Source organism: Sinocyclocheilus grahami, unplaced genomic scaffold (assembly GCF_001515645.1).
Source record: "Sinocyclocheilus grahami isolate Dianchi unplaced genomic scaffold, SAMN03320097.WGS_v1.1 scaffold674.1, whole genome shotgun sequence".
NCBI classification, from domain to species: domain Eukaryota; kingdom Metazoa; phylum Chordata; class Actinopteri; order Cypriniformes; family Cyprinidae; genus Sinocyclocheilus; species Sinocyclocheilus grahami.
In genome coordinates, this window is record NW_015505853.1 from 560,910 (window position 1) to 583,919 (window position 23,010).

The 23,010-nt window shown below is 33.9% G+C and overlaps 2 protein-coding genes across 4 annotated transcripts in view; both read left to right on the forward strand.

The window, feature by feature from the left end:
- The first annotated feature begins 2,303 nt into the window (after nt 1–2,303).
- On the forward strand, nt 2,304–12,597 carry LOC107559117 (NF-kappa-B inhibitor epsilon-like). Its single transcript, XM_016242844.1, has 6 exons — nt 2,304–2,881; nt 4,862–4,964; nt 7,483–7,693; nt 9,981–10,069; nt 10,154–10,402; nt 12,173–12,597. Exons 1-6 carry the CDS (start codon nt 2,568–2,570, stop codon nt 12,236–12,238), a joined length of 1,032 nt encoding a protein of 343 aa, XP_016098330.1. The 5' UTR covers nt 2,304–2,567; the 3' UTR covers nt 12,239–12,597.
- Nucleotides 12,598–15,430: 2,833 nt separating this feature from the next.
- The window catches only part of LOC107559116 (adenosine 3'-phospho 5'-phosphosulfate transporter 1-like), a 9,456-nt gene continuing 1,876 nt past the window's right edge, over nt 15,431–23,010 (forward strand). The window contains exons 1-4 of one of the 3 annotated variants that reach the window (XM_016242842.1): nt 15,431–15,683; nt 20,409–20,599; nt 21,253–21,413; nt 22,402–22,680. In XM_016242842.1, coding sequence (XP_016098328.1) covers nt 15,664–15,683; nt 20,409–20,599; nt 21,253–21,413; nt 22,402–22,680 — 651 coding nt within the window. In that variant the 5' untranslated portion in view covers nt 15,431–15,663. Of the gene's footprint in view, nt 15,684–18,109; nt 18,663–20,408; nt 20,600–21,252; nt 21,414–22,401; nt 22,681–23,010 lie in introns of those variants that run through there. The other 2 variants (XM_016242843.1, XM_016242841.1) reach the window with 2 other exon arrangements.

Below are 23,010 nucleotides of genomic sequence, written 5' to 3' on the forward strand. Positions count from 1 at the left end.
GAGAGAGAGGGAGAGAGGGAGAGGGATAGAGAGAGAGAGAGAGAGGGAGAGAGGGAGGGAGAGAGAGAATCATCAGAGTCATCAGATGATTGACTCTCCCGCCATCAGAGTCCCCCTACTACAGCGAAGACATGTTCTCCACAGAGAGAGAGAGAGAGGGAGCGAGAGAGGGAGAGAGGGAGAGAGAGATAAGAGAGAGGTGTTGTTTATCTATCGCAGTCGGCTCTGCTGAGGATCGTAGTGACCTTGACTCTGCATGCGGTTTCCCATTTCTTACATAAACGTGTTTTAGTATAAACTAGTGGTATAATTCACATGATACTCCATTTCTGTTACATTTTATAATATTATGTAATACAATTTACTGTAAATATTTTTAAATTTATTTGATCAAAATAAAATTATTTGACAAAAACATAAATTTTCAGCAGAATATTAGCCTTCATTCAGTTCGCATGTTCTACAATTAAAAAAATGAATTCAGCACATTTTATGTTATAATTTATATATTTTTTCTATTTATTTTATCAAAATAAAATAACATGTCATGTTATCAAATACATAGCCATGCAACTAGCCAATTTGCATTCATCACCATATAACTGGTTACATAGAATTAAAACAAAATTAAATTTTACAATCTATTTATATAATATAATTTTAATATTTTATTTATTATTTTATTCTATTTGTTTTATTATAATAAAAAAAAAATTAGAAACAGACGGCATTTGCATTTTCAGCAAGCCTATTAATAATAGCCAGTTTGCATGTTCCCATTCATCACCATATAATAGGTTGCATGGAATTAAAAAGAAATCAAATTCTGTACAATTTATTTATTTATATAATATAATTAGTTTTATAATTTTATATATGTTAACTTTAAATAATTTTATCAAAATAAAGGTATTTGTATTTATACATAACTTTATTTGTATTTTTTCAGCAGATTATTAGCCTATTAATATCAGCCAGTTTGCATTTTCTCTTTCACCACAACATAATGGGCTACGCAGAAAACTCCTAAAGTATGAACAGCATGCTTTTCAGTCTAATGCAGTTTGTTCTAAATGTTTTATGTATTTTATGACATTGCTTTGTCATATGAAAGTCATATGACCTGTTCATTTTAGATGACATAATAAGCCTGAAATGAAAAGACTTGTGACAAAGGTTATGGAGTTATTTAACCTTTAAAATGTGAAAAGATCATGTAACCTTCAGCAGAAGCCTTGTCCAGTATTAGCCTATGTTATATAATTTTTGTCGATATCTGTCAGATCATTTGTGCTGTAATAACTCCATCAATCAATCATATACCTCGCATGACGATATACTGTAGAGTACAGGCGTTAAAGACGGAATAGAATTGAATAGAATAGAATAGCTTTTTATTGTCATTGTACAGCTGTACAACGACATGTTTTGCTCTCACACTGAAGTGCACACATACAAGAATTTACATAGAAGTACATTTAACAAAATGCAAACAATGATACAGAAAATATAAACAGTGCAATGTAAACAGGTGTGCAGTAGACAGTGCACATGCAAACAGTTATATATACTAAATGTGCAAAATAGCTATAGTGCAAATGTATTAGATATGTACAGTAGTGAGTGAAATAATAACAAATCAAGAGAATTAAGGAATAAATATAAGAACAGGGTATTGCACAGGTACACCAGTAGCTACTAATATACATTTTTTATGCTAATATACAGCGCCACCTCCTGTTGGCACTGTCCTTTACAAATACTGTCCAAATAACGACAGCATTGAAGATTAAAAATATATATATTTAAAATACAAAATCTGTGTATTTATGTGCATGTGTAAATGAATTTGTATTCTTTTAAATCTCAATTATCTGAAAATGCGTCATGACAATTTAAGCTCTCTAAAGACATTTGTCAGGATGGTTATGTAGTTGGATATATTATATAATATTCAACGTATACTTATTATTTTTCCACGATCATTTTAAATTGGATGACTTTCATGAGATTCTATCAACATGTGCAACCCTGGAAACCCATAAATGTCTAGAGTAGACTGAAGCTGTGTTGCAATTCGGGTTTAAATGAAGGACTCTGTCGGGTCAAGTCAAAGGAAGTTTTAGGAAGTTGTTGGGTGTCCAAAATAGAGAACAGTTCTGTTGTTGAGGTCTTTCAGGAGATTCCATGGGGTTGTCATGCTGTGTTTGGACTGGATCGGTAATGATATGGGTTGCCACTCCCTGTGGGGAATTCCCACTTTAGCCGGCTTGAAAGCCGCATTGACTCCGCCTACAGTGCCGCTTCCCCATGAACTTCGCATTACTGCCAGCACACTCTCTCACAGCAGTTTCATTAACTCAGAGTTTGGCTGACACACTTTAACTCGACCTGAAACCTCAGACTTGACGTTAAAATGCCTTTGTGAAGCCTTTTGCGTCTGGAGTATCTGATCGGTGGTGGGATGAGAAACAAAAGCGACTGTCTCTGGTGTCATAATGTCACGGTGATTTTACGTTCTTACAGCGCTACATTTATATACTGACGATACACATCAAAGCTTCGAAATGGCGAGAAGCGGCGGCGGCGAGAAACAAGGCAAACTCGATTTCGACGAAAGTCGGATCGACTCCGGAATCGACTCGTACAAATCGATTTCCAGAGAACAGGACGGGAGCTCAGACAGCTGTGAGGATAAAGACAAAACCTGCGTTACAGACGAGCGACTGGACTCCGCTTACGTCTCTTCATCGCTAACAGTGGACAGTTTGGGGGATTTTATTGAGCAATGCAGCATTTCTGAATGTGAAAGCGCGACGGACTGTGAGTACACCGAAGAGGAAGTGAATTTCCTAACCACTGTTACAGAGGATGGAGACACGTACGTTTAAAAAACACCCCTTCATTGATAAGTTCCCATGCATCACCTGAGTGCAGATCAAATGTGTTTTGATGTCTAAATAGTGCGTTTTTGTCAATTTAAATAACGCGGTTTAGGAAGCGAGGTCCAGAGGAAAGGGTCGCGGAGTAATATTTTATTCAAACTATAACACGTTCTATATGCATTGTTTTTTTGAAAACGGTTTCTACATGATAAAACAATATAATGCATTTTTAAACATTAGGGACACACGTTATCATAAAACATTTTTGAATGCAATTTTTAGGTGCCATCTTTCCCTGTCATGTTAATAGTTTGGGCGCTGCACAGTGTTTCGGTGAACAGGTGTTTTGTTAATTAGAGCTGAAATCGTTATTAAGTGAAATACATATTCTCAATTTTACTGTAGTAATGATCTTTAAAAAAGCATCATATGACCCCTTTAATAATTAGTGAAGGTCACTCGATATGATGAAGGTGTAGTGTTACACCGCTGTTAATCGGCAGTGTTTAGTAACTTGAATAATTATTAGTCTCATGTATATAAGTGGTAGGTTCATTTAGAAAGGGAAAAAAAGAACTGGGGTGAATCAAATTCTGAATAATTTACTGCCATTGTGTGAATAATATGTAATCATGTAATCCATAAAAAGTAACTGTAATCTGATTATCAGCATTTTAAAATGTAAAATAATCTAATTACAAATACTTAATTTTTGGAATCTGATTACGTAATCCAAACTACATGTAATCAGTTACAATGCAGGCCTGTATGCAAGTGCAAGCAAATGAAGGAACTTAATTTTAAATGCACGTCCATTTTGTTGAGAAATATATTGGGAATTTGCTACAGCGGTTCAGTGGTTACATATTGGCCAGCCATCAGAAGACTTTAAAAAATATTGTGCACAAGTCATATGGACTTTATTTGTCATGTGCACTATACAGTGCGGTCCCAGTCCCCATCCACTTTCATTATATGGGAAAAGAGCAGCATTAACACTCTTCAAAATCTCTCCATTGGTGTTTTATGGAACAAGGTCACAAAGTGGAATAAATGATGACCGAATGTTCATTTTTAGGTGAAATGAACCTGTTAATTTCATATGCAGCGAAACAATATGAATCATGATGGAATTACCACAATCAGATTGAAGACACTGAAGTTGCTCTCACATTATTTACATGCTGAAACCACTTGCTTCTACCTGCTTCCTTCTGGCTTACTGTAAAAGTAAAGACTAAGTTATCGCATGTGGGGAAAGTAGCCGAGAAATTACACACCTGCGAGGAAATACGGCAGCCAGAGGATGGGAAAAAAAAATAAGCGTGCATTAATTTATGTTCCTGCATACATCATTTCCTGGTTCTTTTTGTGACTCGGATACATCTGAGAGCTGAATTAAGAGAAACGAATGGATTTGTTACATGCAACCGGTCAAAAGCATGTCTAGGTCATATTTTAGCCCAAAAGCAAAAGAAAAAAGAGAAAGGATATTTTGCATAAAGAAAAAAAAAAAGTCTGTTTTTAGGACTCTTGATTATGTGTTAATGGAAAAACGTCAATGCAAATGCAATCTTTGTTCTTGAGATTCACTCAACTACAAATTCCTCACTTCGTTTGTCTTCACATCTCATCTGTGTTTTAAATCAGCTGCGTTGTCATTTTTGTAGGGTTTTAGTAACCAAAGGGTTTTATTATTGGCTAGCAGGACGATCGCCGTTATGAATGCTTTTATAATGCACAAAAGTTCCAGTGTTGCGCAATAGCTGAATGCATCTGTCAGCGACACGCACTTTTGTGTGGCGTATTTCTCAGTATCATTCGCCCTATTTTTCCATCACACATTGTGCTGCATTTAGACTGCGGTTTGATTGATAGTTCCTTCCCTTAACCGTTCGCTCTGCTTCAGCTTTTAACCATCGTTTAACTGGCATTTACCCAGCAACTTCTTTTGTTTGTGTGTCTGTGTTTTCTAGGATTCTTCATTTGGCCATAATCCACGAAGAGGAATGTTTTGCACGTCAATTGATAGACCTGTTTCCTCCAGAGCTGATGGATATTCAGAACAACTTGTATCAGGTATCACGTTAAGAATCCCAATTGCACGTAACACATTTGTCGCGTTCAGCAGACTCATGAGTGATTTCTGCTCCTGTTTCACGACTAAAACCCTGAAGGAACAGAAAATCTTGTATGAATGTTGTAATGAGTTTGGTTATTTTAGTTTCCCCCTTTGAGGGAAACTCCCTGTGCGCGTATCAAAGAATGATGGGGTTTATTAAACTCGTTTGACAGCCTCGGTTTCAATTGTTATTTTGAAAGTTGGGGTTTATCCAGTGACAACAGACGAGGGGCTTTCTGAAGAGCCCCCTACGCAGTCTATAAGTATGATTGTTATAGTTAGAAAAGCAAAATGAACCATTTATTGACTTTTTGTTGGCATTTTGGTAGAAGGAAGCTGTGGCCAAGTCAACAGACTGATTAATATTTAAACCTGGAGATATCAATGAATTACCCTCTAAAGCTGTTTTAACCATTTTGGGTGTGATGTAACATCTAAAATAACCACAGGGGGTGATGCACCTCTGGAATATCTATTGCTGGACTGATGCGTGGCTTTCACATTATAATGCATCATTTTTGGGGAAAGAAGTAAAAGGAAACATTTAAAGGGTTTTCCTTATTAAAAATTCATGCATAAGAGGGTTAAAATTGTGATTTCCATCCTTGGAAATGCCATTGAAATTATGAAAATCTCATTCGAATGGGAACATAAATGTTTATAGTTTGGCTCTGCTCTAAAATATTTTCTCAGAAATCATAAATGGTAAAAATGCACTGGGTGGGATCTTACACAAATATGTGACTCTTTTTTGTTCAAAATACTCTAGTAGTTAATATTAACATTGATTCATTCATCTAGTTTTAGATTACAGTCAATTTAAAATCAAAATCAGCCCTTCTTATCGGCAGTGATTCACCAGTGATTGTTATTCAGAAAAAGAAAATGTTGTAATCTTTCATGAAATGTAATAAATTGCTCCGCCTAAGGAAACAACTTTCTTTTCTGGAAAGGAAAAGCCCTGCATCCAATCAGTTCCCAATGGATAAAAATCACACCGTTTTCCCCCACATTTAATATCCTGTTTCAGCCCAAAATGTCACATTGTTGAGGTAAAATGGGTTGCAAACACTCTTTCTTGTTGGCTTTGATGCTAGTTGGGTTTTATTAAATGAGAGGATGTCAGAATTGGGTCAGATGGTCTTAAAGCACATCAGTGTGAGTCTAAAGGAAACGCAGCACAAATCTGACAGTCAGCAGCATTTAAAGCTGTGAGTAATACTGGTGTTGCTGCGCTTTTACCAAAAGCCACGTAATCAACTAAGGCCAGGCCATTGGACATATTACTCACATGTTTCCTTTTGACACAGTCAGTGTGTAAGTCCCAGATTGAGTAAACCTTTGCATGGTCCCTCTTCTTTAGAATAAATTAACCTCAGTTCTTGTCCTTCCTTGATGTCATTAAATCAAAAGGGTCGGTGGATGAATGCCATTCTACAATGCTCTTGCTAATGCACACAGGCTGACTGTCAGATCGCGCATGATGGCCTGAAGCATTGGGGTTGTAATCTTTGCATGTGAGACATGGGGACGTCCCCATACTATACATAACCCAACATATCTGGTTGCTTAAAAAATTAAACCATATTTCGGTTGACATGTACCCTTTTGGCAGATTTAATAATAAATAAAATTACATTGGCCTGAAGCATTGGGGTTGTAATCTTTGCATGTGAGACATGGGGACGTCCCCATACTATACATAACCCAACATATCTGGTTGCTTAAAAAATTAAACCATATTTCGGTTGACATGTACCCTTTTGGCAGATTTAATAATAAATAAAATTACATTTATATATATATATAAAATTGTATACAAATAACATATAATATATTGATTATTTTAATCATAAAATATTGTGATTTATAAAAATATTAATGAAGTATAATAAAAATAAAACATATATTTTTTACTGTTATTATATATATATATATATATATTTAAAATTTTAAATGTATTTTAAAAACACACCAATTTTATTTTAGCATTTTATTATTTTTATAAATCACACTTTTTATGATCATTAAAATAATCAACATATTATAAAGTTATATGCATATTAAAATAATTAATTATACAATAAATATTAAATCAGTTTTAAATATATTACTATGTATAATTTAATATAATATATTGATTATTTGAATAATGATAAAATTATATTATTAAAACAATTATGAAATAATAATACGAATATAATGTGTATATATAAATATTTGTTAAAAAAAAGTGTGTGAGAGTGTGTGTATATATATGTACACCTGTATATATGTAATATACATTTTAATATTTTTTTTAAATATATATATAAAAACAATTTACATAATCGCTGTAACTATTTTGTCATCACTTAAAAAAACAGATCTATCTGTTGTAATTTTCATGTCACCTTGCAATGTTTTTGTCATTAGCCATGATAATCCTACATAACAGCAATTTGTCCAATGCTGATTTAATTCTGTTGTCTATAGACGCCGTTGCATCTGGCCACGTACCTGAACCAGCCCACCGTAGTGAAGGGCCTTGTAGAAAAGAGGGTCTCACTGGAGCTCCAGGACCAGGAAGGAAACACCCCTCTCCATGTGGCGTGTGAGTACGGATTCTGGGAATGTGCCAATGAGATGATCCACAACGCCTCGCCCAGCAAACTCGCCACCGTGCTGGAAGCACAGAACTGGAGAGGTGAGAGACTGTTTGGAAGTCATCATACTTGTTAGTGAATTGAACAAACCTCTATCGCTTAGTATTAAAGCTGAGGGTGTAAATCATCCTGCAGCGTTTGTGCTCCAGACATGAGTGAGTTTTGTTGTAGCAACTGCATAGCGACATGCTCAAAACACCCTAGCAAGTGCATTGTAGCCTAACATCTATTTTCTTGTTTTTCTGTTGTCTATATTTTGAAGAATCATACTGAGAATTGCAGTCACACTTCTGTGATGCTGGTTCCTTCACTTGTGTTGGTTCTGACTGGATCGTGAGGGTTTTTACTGAACAGAAACAGTCGTGTCAGAACAAGGAAGTTGGCAGCAAAAAGTGCCCTGGAGTTTTTCCATGTTATCATGAACTTCCAGTATCAGCGTTTCATAATGTCACCATCGTTGAGTTTTCTCTTTGTGTCAGCTGCTGTTATGGCAGTGAAGCTGTTTGATGTTTGTGCTGGGTGGATTACTTACAAAGTGTAGTCCATTACCGATTACATAATGAAAACTGTAGTTAGTAAGGTAATCTAGGTTACTTGTTTTAGGTAATGCATTCTACTTTTTTAGATTACTTTTTTACCATTAAACTTACCATATTGATAGCAAAGAGAAAAAAATATATATTACATTTTTTTTTCACATTACATGATAGAATGATGGAGTTACATAAACACTGCTTGCTGTGGTAGACGGCGTTACACACACCGATTACATTACTTCCCCGCCTGTCGCTTTGCTTTTTTTATAGAAATAAAAACCATTTAGTTAAACTGGAAAATGAATGATGCACTAAACTGAAAGCGTCTGCTCTGCTCCATACAGCCAGGGTTGCCAGGTCTGCGTGACAAACCTAGCCCATGCCAGTCAAAAACAGCCCCAAGTACTGCAATCTAGGTTACTTGTTTTAGGTAATGCATTCTACTTTTTTAGATTACTTTTTTTACCATTAAACTTACCATATTGATAGCAAAGAGAAAAAAATATATATTAAATTTTTTTTTCACATTACATGATAGAATGATGGAGTTACATAAACACTGCTTGCTGTGGTAGACGGCGTTACACACACCGATTACATTACTTCCCCGCCCCCCACTGTCGCTTTGCTTTTTTTATAGAAATAAAAACCATTTAGTTAAACTGGAAAATGAATGATGCACTAAACTGAAAGCGTCTGCTCTGCTCCATACAGCCAGGGTTGCCAGGTCTGCGTGACAAACCTAGCCCATGCCAGTCAAAAACAGCCCCAAGTACTGCAATGACCCTAGCTATATGAAACTACATGCTAATAGGCTTGCTGCGGTAGCTACCGGTGTTACCGGTATTACCCGGTGTTCTTCAGCCCCACACCGAATGCATTACTTGCCCACCGTGGCACCGCCCCCCACTGTCGCTTTGCTTTTTTTATAGAAATAAAAACCATTTAGTTAAACTGGAAAATGAATGATGCACTAAACTGAAAGCGTCTGCTCTGCTCCATACAGCCAGGGTTGCCAGGTCTGCGTGACAAACCTAGCCCATGCCAGTCAAAAACATCCCCAAGTACTGCAATGACCCTATCCCAAATATCAAAACTCAAAATATGTCATTTCCATACCTAAAAAAAAAATATTTTACAGTCACTGTTATGCACATTGATCATAAACACAGCTAAAAGGCTTCCTACCGGTGGCCCTCCTTCACAAAACTTAACATTTAGTGCAATTTTATCATGCAAAATATTTTAATAAGCATTTCAGTCAAATGTAATTCATGCAATATTTGAAACCTTTAACGCACAGGGAAAATTCACCCCACGGCGCCAGTTTAAACTTAGCGCAATTCAGTGGGAAACAGATGGACTTGGCAACCCTTCATCCAACGCGAGCTGCAGGAGTCAGATTTGACTGATCACGGGGTGGAGAGTAAAATGTGTTTAATAAGCATTTCAGTCAAATGTAATTCATGCAATATTTGAAACCTTTAACGCACAGGGAAAATTCATCCCACGGCGCCAGTTTAAACTTAGCGCAATTCAGTGGGAAACAGATGGACTTGGCAACCCTTCATCCAACGCGAGCTGCAGGAGTCAGATTTGACTGATCACGGGGTGGAGAGTAAAATGTGCTTCCTTCACACAGAGTGATCACAAACTCGAAAGTGAACAGCGAGCGCCCATCCAAAAGCGATTTCAATATTTATGTAGAGTATGTTTCTGACATCAGAGTTGATATTATTGTATTATATAGGAATTGAGGCATAAAACATTCCATCTGATCTTCACTGTGCAGGGCTCACGTGTCTCCATGTGGCCACGCTGCACAAGCATCAGCGTCTCATGCGGCTGCTGATGAAGAACGGGGTGGATCTGAACATCCAGGTGAGCTGCTCGAGGCTGATTCTGCTGTGTGAAGTGAAAACCTTCAGTCTTGTGACCAAACATCTGGCTGATTTCCTCATTCAGGAGGGGACGAGCGGGAAGACGGCGGTACATATGGCGGTGGAGCTCCACGACGCGCCGGCGGTGAACCTGCTGCTGAATAAAGGGGCGAATGTAGACGCTGCCATGTTCAACGGCTGCACCGCGCTGCATCTAGCCGTGGGCCGACAGGACGCCGCCATCGCTAACCTCCTGTGCCAAGCTGGAGCCGACAAGATGATCAGAAACATGGAGGATGAAACAGCCCTGGATCTGGCTGACGGCAACGATGACGTAAGGAGAGCGAAATTCCCTGGTTATCTAACTTCAGCGTTCAACAGAATCTTCAGTGTCAGACTGAGACAGAGACAACTCCGTATCAGTGTTGTTATGGTTAGGTTAGGTTAGGTTAGGTACACTTTATTGTCCCTGAGGGAAATTTGTCTTAGGCTCAGAAATACAACCACCACATCACATACAACACATAGTAGTAAAGAATTTTTTTTTTTTTTTTTATTATTATTATATGCATATATATATATATACATGCATATCTATATATACATACATACACAACACAGTAAAACATACCATTTGATGTAGTCGAGCACGAGTTGTTAATTAAAACTAAAACTATTCAACTGTTTTTGTTCGTTGAAATAAGGCTGAAATAAAATATAAATATTAGATGAAAAACTTTTAAATGTCGCCTTGACCAAAGTGTTCAATATAACTAAAATGACTAAATAAATTAATAATAATATTTTTGTTACTTTTCTAATATGACACTATATGTTCATTGACAAAATAAATAAATAAAAAAGAAGCCACTAAAACTAATTTTACAGTTTTCTAATGTTTAAGTTTTTATTTTCAATATTTGGTACAACCTTCATGTAAAACAACACAAAGGCATTCTGATCTATGATTAGCAATATTGATGTTTTGTAGCAGTACTGTGCTGTTGTAAACAAGACGAGCAAATAAAACACTGCTTTGCAAACTTGTTGTTATTGTTAATCAAAACTAAAACTATTCAACTGTTTTTGTTCGTTGAAATAAGGCTGAAATAAAATATAAATATTAGATGGAAAAACTTAAACTGAAAATAAGTTGAAGTACCAAAGTACTCAATATAACTAAAATTACTAAATAAATTAATAATAACATATTTTTTGTTACTTTTCTAATATGGCACTATATGTTTATTGAGAAAAATAATACATTTAAAAAATAATAACGAAAAAATGAAGCCACTAAATATACAGTTTTCTAATGTTTTTATTTTTAATATTTGGTATGTTTGATACAAAACATTCTAAGTATTGTAAATAATTATTAATTTATTACTAAAAATAATAGTAATATTAACTTCCATTAAAAAGTACAGTAATAATTTGCAAATATATATTTAAAATTAACTTAAATAAAATAAATTAAGTTGAAATACCAACGTACTCAAAAAAACTAAATAGTACTAAAATTATTCAAACTAAAAAAGAAAAATATTTTATAAAGCTAAACAGAAATGTTTTAAAACCACAAAAACTAGTAAAAATAGCAAAAGCTAATAGCAATAACACTACTAAAAATACTGCAAAACAACATGCTCAAAATCCCTAGAAACTAATTGAAATGAAATAATTTAAGTTGAAATACTAAAATTACTAAAACTGAAAAAAATCAAGCAAAATGGAATAAAAAAAAGAAACCAAAAAAAATGACAAAAGCACAAAATTACTAAAATGAAAACTGAAAATAATAATAATAATAATAAATACTATAATGGTATATAAATAATACTAATGCTGTTTATATTGTCTTAGATTGAGTGATAGTTAAGTCTTGGTTATTAGTGTGCATGATGTGCAACCGATGCATTTCAACAGGTTCTTAATTTAACTGAAGCATGAAATCCTAAGTTGACTCTACATGCTTTCATTGATTGTTTTATTGTGCGTGCCGTGTTAACTGTAAAGCAGCATAAAGTAAATGCACTTGCTCTGTAAGCTGTACATTAGAAATGGGATGATGTGGTCACCGTTTCTCCTTTTGCTTTTGCAGATTTTGGCCTTGTTCCCCTTCGATGACATTCAGATCATGGGCAGGACTGTCATGAGCTTCTCCTGAACATGTCAGCGGCACGCTCTTTGTTCTTTTTTAAATACTGATCTGAATTTGCAGGACTTTGGTCATAGTGATGCACAGCTTTTGGAAACGTCTGCCTGTAACCTCAACTATTTATGTCCAGCGGTGCTGGCTGATTTGTGCAGCAGTAACAGCTTCAAGCCATTCGTGCAGAATTATGTGCTGCTGCGTGGTCGGGACATGCGGACGTAACTTCTATTGTTTCTAGTCTGTTGAACAACCTTCGTGTAAAACAACACAAATGCATTCTGATCTATGATTAGCAATATTGATGTTTTGTAGCAATACTGTGCTGTTGTAAACAAGACGAGCAAATAAAACACTGCTTTGCAAACTTGTTTCATATAGTGCCAATAAAAGTAGTTTTAATATTTACGTGCAGCGTTTTCTTTTTACTGAAAATGCAAGAGCTTTTTATGAAACTTTTAAAAAAATTTGTATTATCTGCCAGCAGCTATGTTGTTTACTTCACAACCATATAATTTACATTTTGGTTTTAAATGTTAAACGCTGCGTATAATGCAAACTGAACAGACGCTGGAGACCGTTTTTAAGAAGAAAATGTGCTGCAGTTCTCATAAGCATTGATGCTGGGAAAGCAACAATGAGCAGAACATACAGGAAAAGCCACAAAAACAAGTTCCTGGTAGATTTGTAAAAAAGAACAGCATGTCGTGAAACCTTGTCTGTGTGTGTTTCATCACGTGCCACATCACTCTTCCTCATAACTTCCCAAAAATGAGTCCCATTCATGTAAACTCGGATGGGTTAAAACATGCTTCCGCTTCATGTGAAACAAGTAGATTTCCTTGTAAATTAATATTAATTTCCTTATAATACAGCATAAGATTGCCATTGTATTCGGTGACTAAATACAGCATTAAATGCTTACTTTTAGAATAAATAAATTATTATAAAAAATGTTTTACGATATTTAACACTTATAAATATTGTTACTTTTCTAATATGACACTTTATGATTATTGAGAAATTTAAAAAAAAATAATTTTAAAAAAAAGCAGCTAAAACTAAATGTGCATCCTAGTAAATTTACAATCTTCTAATGTTTAAGGTTTAATTTTTTAATATTTGGTATACTCGATACTAAATATTATAAACATTATCAATAAGTGTTCATTTATTCTCATTGATAAATTATGATTAATTTAGATATTTTATAATTATTATTAATAAATATTAAAACCCATTCAAAAGTACAGTTAGTTACGATTAATGCAATTTCAACATTTTATAAAATGTTATATGTATATTTAAATAATATTTGATATTTTGGAATTGCACGAGTGTTGAGGAAACAATTTAATAATAGGAATTTGGGTCTTTTTAAAAACAAATGTCAAGTAGCTGCAATTACTGTATAATATATATGTATCTATATTCTTGAGCCCTAATATATTCATGGTATACAAATAAACTTTTAGAATAATTTTTTTTTAAGTAATATTGTTTTTAGCTAAATTGTATAAATATATATTTTTAATTTTTGATACTTCTAAAATAATGTAAATTTTTTTTGTTTTTCTAATTGGATTATTGAGAAAATGGCTTACAAATAATAAATTAATAAAAAGAATGCAGTTAAAACTAATGTGTACCCAAGTGAATTTACAATCTTTTAACATATTTCTTTTTAATATGTATTTATGCCTAGATTTAAGTGTTATAATAAAATGTGCAATATTGAAACATTCGTATAAAATGTTCTAAATATATCTGAACAATATTAAAATAATATCGAAACAATTAGATGCTAAAACTAAACGTGTATCCTAGTAAATGTACAATCTTTTAATGGTTTTAGTTTTTATATTTAATGACAAAAATTACTTTCCATTAAAAAGTACTTTTACTACATATAATCAAATGTGCAATATTGCAACACTTTTATTCAATTCTATGAATATATTTTAACTATTAAAATTAAAAAATATATATATAAACAACTAAATGCTTTAACTAAATGTGTATCCTAGTAAATTTAAAATCTTATATATTTTTTTATTTCTAATATTGGTGACTAAATATTAAATTTCTGTTAAAAACGAAATGACTACATTTAAGTGTTATAATAAAGAAATAAAATGTGCAACGTTTTATAAATATATTTTAGCAATATTTAATAAGATTTTAGATTTAAAAAAAAAATGTTAGAGAAGCAGCTGTAATTTAAAAAAAAAAATGTTTTATTATTATTGCTTCAAACAGATTAACAAAAGATTTTAACATATAGATACAACACAACCTATTCACATTATTACAATCAGACAACTTACAGGAACAAAAGAAAATTCATAAAAATTATAAAAAAATTAAATAAAAATATATAAAAATAAAAGATATTTCTTCCTTTTCCCTAGAGACACATTTAGTACACAAATGACTTGAAAAGCATAGCTGCGACATTATTTTTCAAAGAATTTCTCCATAAAATGTAACAAAATTCATTCTTTTTGTTATTAATTAACACTAAAGACTTTTTTAACAACTCCGTTTCTTTTAAGAATACTTCACATTTAGGTACACAATCCGCAAATGTTTGTTTATGAGTGTAATATTTACCATGCAAAATGTAAAAGTTTACAACATATTTAAACATTTTGCAAGCAGCTGTAATTTATTTTTAATTTTATTTTTTTTATTAATGCTCAAAAATCAAGAATAGTACACATAGAATAATACAACCATTAACATAAAAAAAGATAAACAATAATAACAAAAAAGAACAGGAAAAAAAAGAAAAAGGGGGTTGTTAATACATTACAAACTGAAAGAATAAAATTGAGATAGGAAATTAATTAAGGATAGGAAAAGAGTTACAGATAGATACAGTTTTTAAGGCTTTTTTGTTCTTAGACAACTGGATTAATGAAAGATATTGCTCAAAATTTTTTCTAAAAACAAAAAAGAGAGGTCTGCAAGCAGCTGTAATTATAATATTAATATAATGTCGCCTGACGTCACAGATTTCAATCTGCGCCGAATAAATTTCACAATAAAAGTCTTTTTAATAAGACTGATGAACCCCCGCCCACAAACCCAAGGACATTTTACTCTCTCGACTGTGTCAGCCATAGACCGTATAGACTAATAAAACATGATTATGTCTTTATTATTATTATTATTATTATTATTATGTGGAAACCTCGTGACACTAAATCCAAGAGGAAGCTGCACGGATACGCGAAGAAGTGACTCCTGTCGCAACCGGAAGCGCTGCGGTGTGTGTCTGTGTGTGAACTCTTAATGAAGCAGGCCGAGAAGTTTCAGGTCAGAAACACTCGGGGTTTGTCCGGATCCTGGACGGTGGTGGTTTGATTTCTGTCCGAGGGCTTCCTCGTCTGGAGAAGTCTCTCAGCGGCTGTTTCAGGCAGTTCTGAAGCCTCAGAATGCCTCTGTTTCTGTGGAGGTACTGAAAAATGATGCTCGAGCATCACAGTGACATTTCAATCTTACATTTCTGAAGTCAAAATCACTTTTAATGCAACATTTCAGACCGCACTTTAACACCGAATCATTTCACCATTATAGTGTGAATAATGCATGTCTCCTGCTTGCTTTCATGTGTAATTACTTCATTACAGCTTTCAAATGCATGCTGTTCATTTGATCAGAATCTTGAAAAAATAACTTTTGTACCAATGATAATTGATGATATTTTTTTTTTACAGCAGATCAGCATATTATACTGATTTCTGAAGATCATGTGGCACTGAAGACTGGAGTAACGATGCTGAAAATACAGCTGTGCATCGCAGAAATAAATTATATTTTAAAATATATTCATGTAGAAACGAGGTATTATAAAACATATATATATTTTTTTGTATTTTAGAGCCTTGATGAGCTGAGGAGACTCTGTCAATCCTCTCTGTTATATAATGTTCAGCATATTAGATAAATATCAGCACATTATAATTTGTTTTAGTTTTATTTATTTTTTCTTCTCATGTCCAGTCATTTTTTTTTACACCACATTTACTATATTTGTTTTACCCGCATACACACTGCCGGTCAAAAGTTTGGGATCGATACGATTTTTAATGTTTTTAAAGAAGTATCTTCTGCTCATCAAGGCTGTGTTTATTTGATCAGAAATATAGAAAACAACAGTAATATTGTGAAATATTACTTTAATGGTTTTCTATTTTAATATACTTTTAAAAAATGTATTTCTGTGATGTAAAGCTGTATTTTCAGCATCATTCCTCCAGTCTTCAGTGTCACGTGATCTTCAGAAATCAGTATAATATGCTGCTTTATTATCAATATTGGAAACTGTTGCGCTGCTTAATATTTATTGGAACCTGTGATACTTTTTCCATTCTTTGATGAATAAAAAATTAAAAAGAACAGCGTTTATTTCAAATAGAATTCTTTTCTATCACTTTTTTTTTTATCAATCTAACGCATCCTTGCTGAATGAAAGTATTCAATTCTTTAAAAAAAAAAAAGTTTAAGTAAAATTACTGACCCCAAACTTTTGAACGGTAGTGTATAATGTTAGAAAATTTTAAATAAATGCTGTTCCTTTTAACTTTTTATTCATCATAGAGTCCTGAAAAAAGTATCACAGTTTCCAAAAACAATATGAAGCAGCAAAATTGTTTCCAAAACTGATAATAATCAGCATATTATACTGATTTCTGAAGATCATGTGACACTGAAGACTGGAGGAATGATGCTGAAAATTCAGCTGCGCACCACAGAAATACATGTTTTAAAAGTATGTTCAAATAGAAAACCATTAAAGTAATATTTCATAATATCACAGTTTTTTCTGTACTTTTGATCAAATAAACGCAGCCTTGATGAGCAGTCTTTAAAAACATTAAAATGGTACTGATCCCAAACTCTTGAACAGCAGTTGTGCTCCACTTGGAAGTTAGTTAATCTGCTAGAAACTGGTATTTTAAAAGAGAAAAAAGAGTGCGTGTGCACGATCCAGTCATCATGAAAACTGAGAGAGCCGTGGAAATCCACTGGTCGGAAGGTGTGGAAACTCGAAGTCTTTCAGAGACGCTTAGCAAACACCTTTATGAGTCGAATAGCCTCTGCACGGACAATAATTAAATGATTTTAATTACTAAACCATATTGTTGATGAAAATAATAAGAGAACAATACAAGTGGTTGTTGTTATTAATAATGTATCGATGATTTTGAAAAAGTAACAAATTAATACCACTGTTTTAAATAGCAGCCGTTGAGCTGCGCGTGCTGAAGCTGAAGAGCTGAATGAACATGGTAAACTGAAGCGTTTTGCTGGCAGCTTATTTAATTCAAGGAAATGCATCCTGAGATTAATATTAATACAACATAAACATAATATTACAACTTATATATGTACAAAATTATGCAGTTATTGCGTGCTATAGTCAGAATGTGTGATCCTGTTGTGGATGCGCTCTTCCCATATCAACGCGCTGAAACACAGCAACTAAACCCAAAGAATTCACAACGTTTTATTATAATAATGTTCTCATTAGAATTTTATATACACGACATTCCCAATCATAGTTATTAATGTTGTGCACTGCTGTTTGAGTTTATCACCGGTAAACTGAAGCGCTCTTTTTAACTTAACCAAACGCATTCTATATGAGATAAATCAGATATACATCAAATAAACACAATATTACAACGTACAATTGCACAAAAGGCTGCAAACGAACAGCGCGCATCTGAAGTGTCTCTGAAGGAAATAATGCATTATTTATCGGCTTTAAGATATCGGCCAAATTTTCTTATCAGGCCGATACCGATAACAGAAAAAACGAGCATTTATCGGCCGATACCGATATGGTGGCCGATATATCGTGCATCCCTACTATTAATCACAAAAGCTTTGTTTACAGAGTGACGAATTGTTCCTTCTTCAACAGCTAGTGGTAATAATGGTGGTCTAGTGGGAGGTGTCGGGTAACGGGTGGAACGGGTTAGTTTGTCGGTCCTGCGCTCTGAACACAGAGCCGTTCTGTTGGAATGGGATCAGACCGGTTGGATTCCAGGAATGCCGAGTTCACACGACACACCGGGAGCGCTGAATTCTGCAGCGCTTGAGTTCTTTTCTAAACACTCCTGTGTTGTATTTCGACCAGGTCTGCAGATGTGACCGTTCGGATTTCCTTGTTTATGTTGGTTCAGTGCAGACATGCGGACTGTAGAAAGAGTACTGTGTGATGTGTTTCTCTGTAGTCTGTGTTGGTGTGCGGCGCTGTGTGTCCTGCCGTCTGTGCTGGCGGACGCTGACGAGGCTTCACTGCTGGGAGGCTGGCAGGACGTGTGGCTCTTCCGCTTGTTCCTCAATGTTTTGGGCTACGCCACCATCATCATCCCTGGATATTTTCTCATCAGCTACTTCAAACGAATCAACTATCTAGAAACAGGTTTGTTCTGAGCACACTTACTTCTGTTCAGCCCAAATGAAGTGAAGTCATATACTGCATTTTGGTAAAAAAAAAAGTTTTTATATATAATTATTAATTATAATTAATGTAATAATTATTTATGTAAAATTGCTTATGTAGGCTATCAATACTGCTTTCTAATACATGCTGTTCATTTGAACTTTCTGTATATCAAAGAATTTTGGGGGGAAAAAACAATAATTGATAATTTTGCAGCAAAGCGGCATATTATGCTGATTTCTGAAGATCATGTGACACTGAAGACTGGAGGAATGATGCTGAAAATACAGCTTTGATCACAGAAATAAATTACATTTTAAAACATATGCACATAGAAAACCTTTATTGTAAATTGTAATAATATTTCACAATTTTACTGTTTTAATTCGGTGAGCATAAGAGACTTCTTTCAGTACATAAGATATCATTTTGTAAAAAACTGCTGCTCTATTTCGTCGTCGAAAATAGTTTAAAACAAAGACACGGCGGAACTCGTTTACGAATGAACTGTTTTTAAACGAATCTAGTGAGTCAGTGATTCATGATTACCCATTCATAAAGACTGTCACTTGATTCATTCCTGAATGAATCAGCCGTTCGAATGAATCGAATGAATGAATGATTCAGTGATCAAATCAGTGACTTGCCGCCACCTGCTGGCAGTTTTAGTTTCATTTTTAAAGTATCTTTTGTTATTTAAATAATTTAATATTTCTATATTGAAAATTTTATAATTTAAAACATTTATATCAACATGAATTGATGGATTTAATTGCACTCATTCCACTTCTGAGCCTCATTAAATGTCTGAAAGTACACTTTTGTGTTCTTCTGTGCCACCGCTGTACAAATTAATTTTGTTAATACTGATTTGATTCGATTGGTAACTTCTATGTCTTATTCTACTTGTTCTTATTCTGTCATTTTAATTACAATTTTTAAAAAGCTTATAAAATATATTTTTTTTTTAAAGAATTTGACTAAAGATAACATGCTTTTTTAAATAAAGTTAGAGGAGTCAAATATCACCTCGTAATGGGAAGGCTACTTTTTTGATAACATTTTGGATAATTGTTTAGAAGGTGCTCCAAAAATTTTGAACGTGCTCCTAAATTTAAGTAAAAAGAAAAGTAAGCGTAGAGCCCTGTTTACTATGTATTTTTTTTACCCCCACATATATAGTTGAGCTCCAGTTTTAAGTGATTTAATCTGCTAGAAACAGTTCTTTTTTAAAGAGAGAGTATTCAGTAAGCTGGGAGAGCCGTGGAAATTCACTGGTCAGAAGGTGTGGAAACTGTTTGCTGAATGAAGTCTCAGAGACGCTTGTTGAAGTCTGTTAATTACAACGCTTTGAATTCACATTGTGACGCATTCCTGGTTTAATGAAGCGCTCGACTCGTCTAATGGAGGTGTCGGGTAACACAGGTGGAACAGGGGTTAGTTTGTGGCGTCCTGAGCTCTGAACACAGAGCCGTTCTGTTGGAATGGGATCAGACCTGCTGGATTCCACGAATGCCGAATTCCCGCGACACACAGGAACGCTTCTGTGACAGGAGCGCTGAATTATGCAGTTACACCTGATTTCTTTTCTACAGACTCCTGTGTTGCATTTCGAGCAGGTTTGCAGATGTGTGACAGTTTTGGTTTCCTCCTTTGGTTTGGTTCAGTAAAGATAAGTGGACATGTGTACTGTAGCGAGAGTAATGTGTGATATTTTCTCCTCAGTTTGTGTTGGTGTGCGGCGCTGTGCGTTCTGCCGTCTGTGTTTGCCGACGCTGAAGACGCTTCGCTGCTGGGAGGCTGGCAGGACGTGTGGCTCTTCCGCTTGTTCCTCAATGTTTTGGGCTACGCCACCATCATCATCCCTGGATATTTTCTCATCAGCTACTTCAAACGAATCAACTATCTAGAAACAGGTTTGTTCTGAGCACACTTACTTCTGTTCAGCCCAAATGAAGTGAAGTCATATACTGCATTTTGGTAAAAAAAAAAGTTTTTATATATAATTATTAATTATAATTAATGTAATAATTATTATAGTTAATTAATAATAATAATAAAGTTTATTTTTCATCTCTTGTGTCTATATTTTTCCTCACTCATATTTTCCTACTTATGTCCACTGTTTTTTTTTTTCAACTTGTTTTTTCCTATTTATTTCCACTAATTTTTTATTTCTTTCTCACTTTGACCACTATATTTTTATTTTTCTGCCACTAATTGTCTACTTATGTCCACTAATGTTTTTTACCACTTTATTTTTTCCAACATACGACCGCTATATTTTTAATTTTTCTACCACTTTTTTTTTTCTGACTTTCATTATAATAAAAAAAAAATGACCACTTATTTTTTCCTACTTATTTCCACTATAATTAATTTTTTCCAACTTTAATTTTTTTTACCACTTGAGGCCATTATCATTTTTAATTTTTTTATTTTCATTACCACTTTCTCTCAGTTAAGCAGTACATTGTATTTCAACCTGAACATGTATGCATTATAGTTGCAGCCGCTCCTGTGTTCAGTTTAAAGTACTTGTCAAACCGTGCTGCTGATGTTTGTGCAGGTCGTGGGCTTTGTTTTCCTGTCATAAAGACGTGTGTGTTTGGGAATGAATCTAAGACTGGACTGCTGGATGACGCTTCATCGGTGGCCAGAAACGAGTCTGAATCCAGTTCATCTGCTCGGCAGGCCGTCAAACTCTTCTTCTGCGCTGCTGGACTCCAGGTTATACATTTATAGTTAATAATCTTCACAATAACATGTACTATATCAGTTGTTGTTGTTTTTCCTATATGCACAAGTTAATAGTCGTCATTTGTTCACCATGAAGGCAGTACAATATGTTTTATATCTATATATTTTTATTTTATTATTTAATTAAAAAAACAATAGTGAGATTCTCAATAGTGCAATTACAGTATTTTCTTTTATCTAAAAATATTTATATTTTTAATAAATATTTAATTAAATTTAAGATTTTTAATACTTTATAATTTAAGTAATACATCTTTTTTTGCATTTCAGTAATACAAGTGTTTTTTTGCATTACACCGTATGCATTATTTATTTGGATTTGTTTTTGTAATTCCCATTATTCTCATTCGATTCTTACTAGTGTAATTACAGTTTTTTTTATTTTATTTAAATACTATTTTTTGGTTTAAGAAGTTATTTTATTATTATTAATGTGTGCACAAGTTAATAGTTTTCATGTGTTAACAATAATATCTACAATATATATATTTATTTCATTTTTTTTATTTCATTTAACTATTTGCACAAGTTATCAGTCTTCATTTATCTGCAATATCTTTATTTATTTTTGTATTATTTATTGTTTAATTAAAATCACCATGAAGGCAGTATGACATTTCATCTATAGTTTTTGTCCATTTTTAAAATTATTTTATTATTTAATTAAAATCACCATGTAGGCAGTACTACACATTTTATCTTTTTTTTTCTTTCTTTTTTAAATTATTTAAATGAATTCCCTTTATTCTCATTTGTAATACTCATTATATTCTAACTGCTATAATTAGTTTTTTTTCATTAAATGTTTTTTTTAAAGAAGTTGTTTGATTATTACTGTGTGCTCAAGAGTTTTTCATTTTTGTAATTAGTTTTTCTTTGAACTCTTTGTACAGATTAATAGTCTTCATGTGTTCACAGTTATATCTGCAGTATCTATATATGTTTTCCTCTCGCCCAGGCGTCGTACCTGACCTGGGGAGTTCTTCAGGAGCGGGTGATGACGCGCTCGTACGGTGCGACCGAGCTGGAAGGCAGCGGCGAGCGTTTCAGAGACTCTCAGTTTCTGGTGTTCATGAACCGGATCCTGGCGCTGACGGTGTCCGGTCTGTGGTGTGTCCTGCTCAAACAGCCCCGCCACGGTGCGCCCATGTACAAATACTCCTTCGCTTCACTGTCCAACATCCTCAGCAGCTGGTGCCAGTATGAAGCGCTCAAATACATCAGCTTTCCCACACAGGTACAGCACTGCATTCTGGGTAAACGAGCTGTATGGTCCAGCAAGTATTGTTTATGTAGCACATTTCATACACAAAGGTAATTCAAAGTTCTTTACATAAAAAGGATTTTAAAATCATCATAACAGATGATTAAGAAATAAAATTAACAATAAAAAGTCAAAACTAAAGATTCTGATATGGCCTCGTTTCAGTAGACCATTAGATGTGCAGTGTTTTTCTTTTTTTTTGACACTATTTTCCTCACTTAAACACACTCACTCAAATTCTAATTTCCATAATTTATGCATTTTACTTTTTAGGGGTTTTCCCATTAAAAAAATAAAATAAAA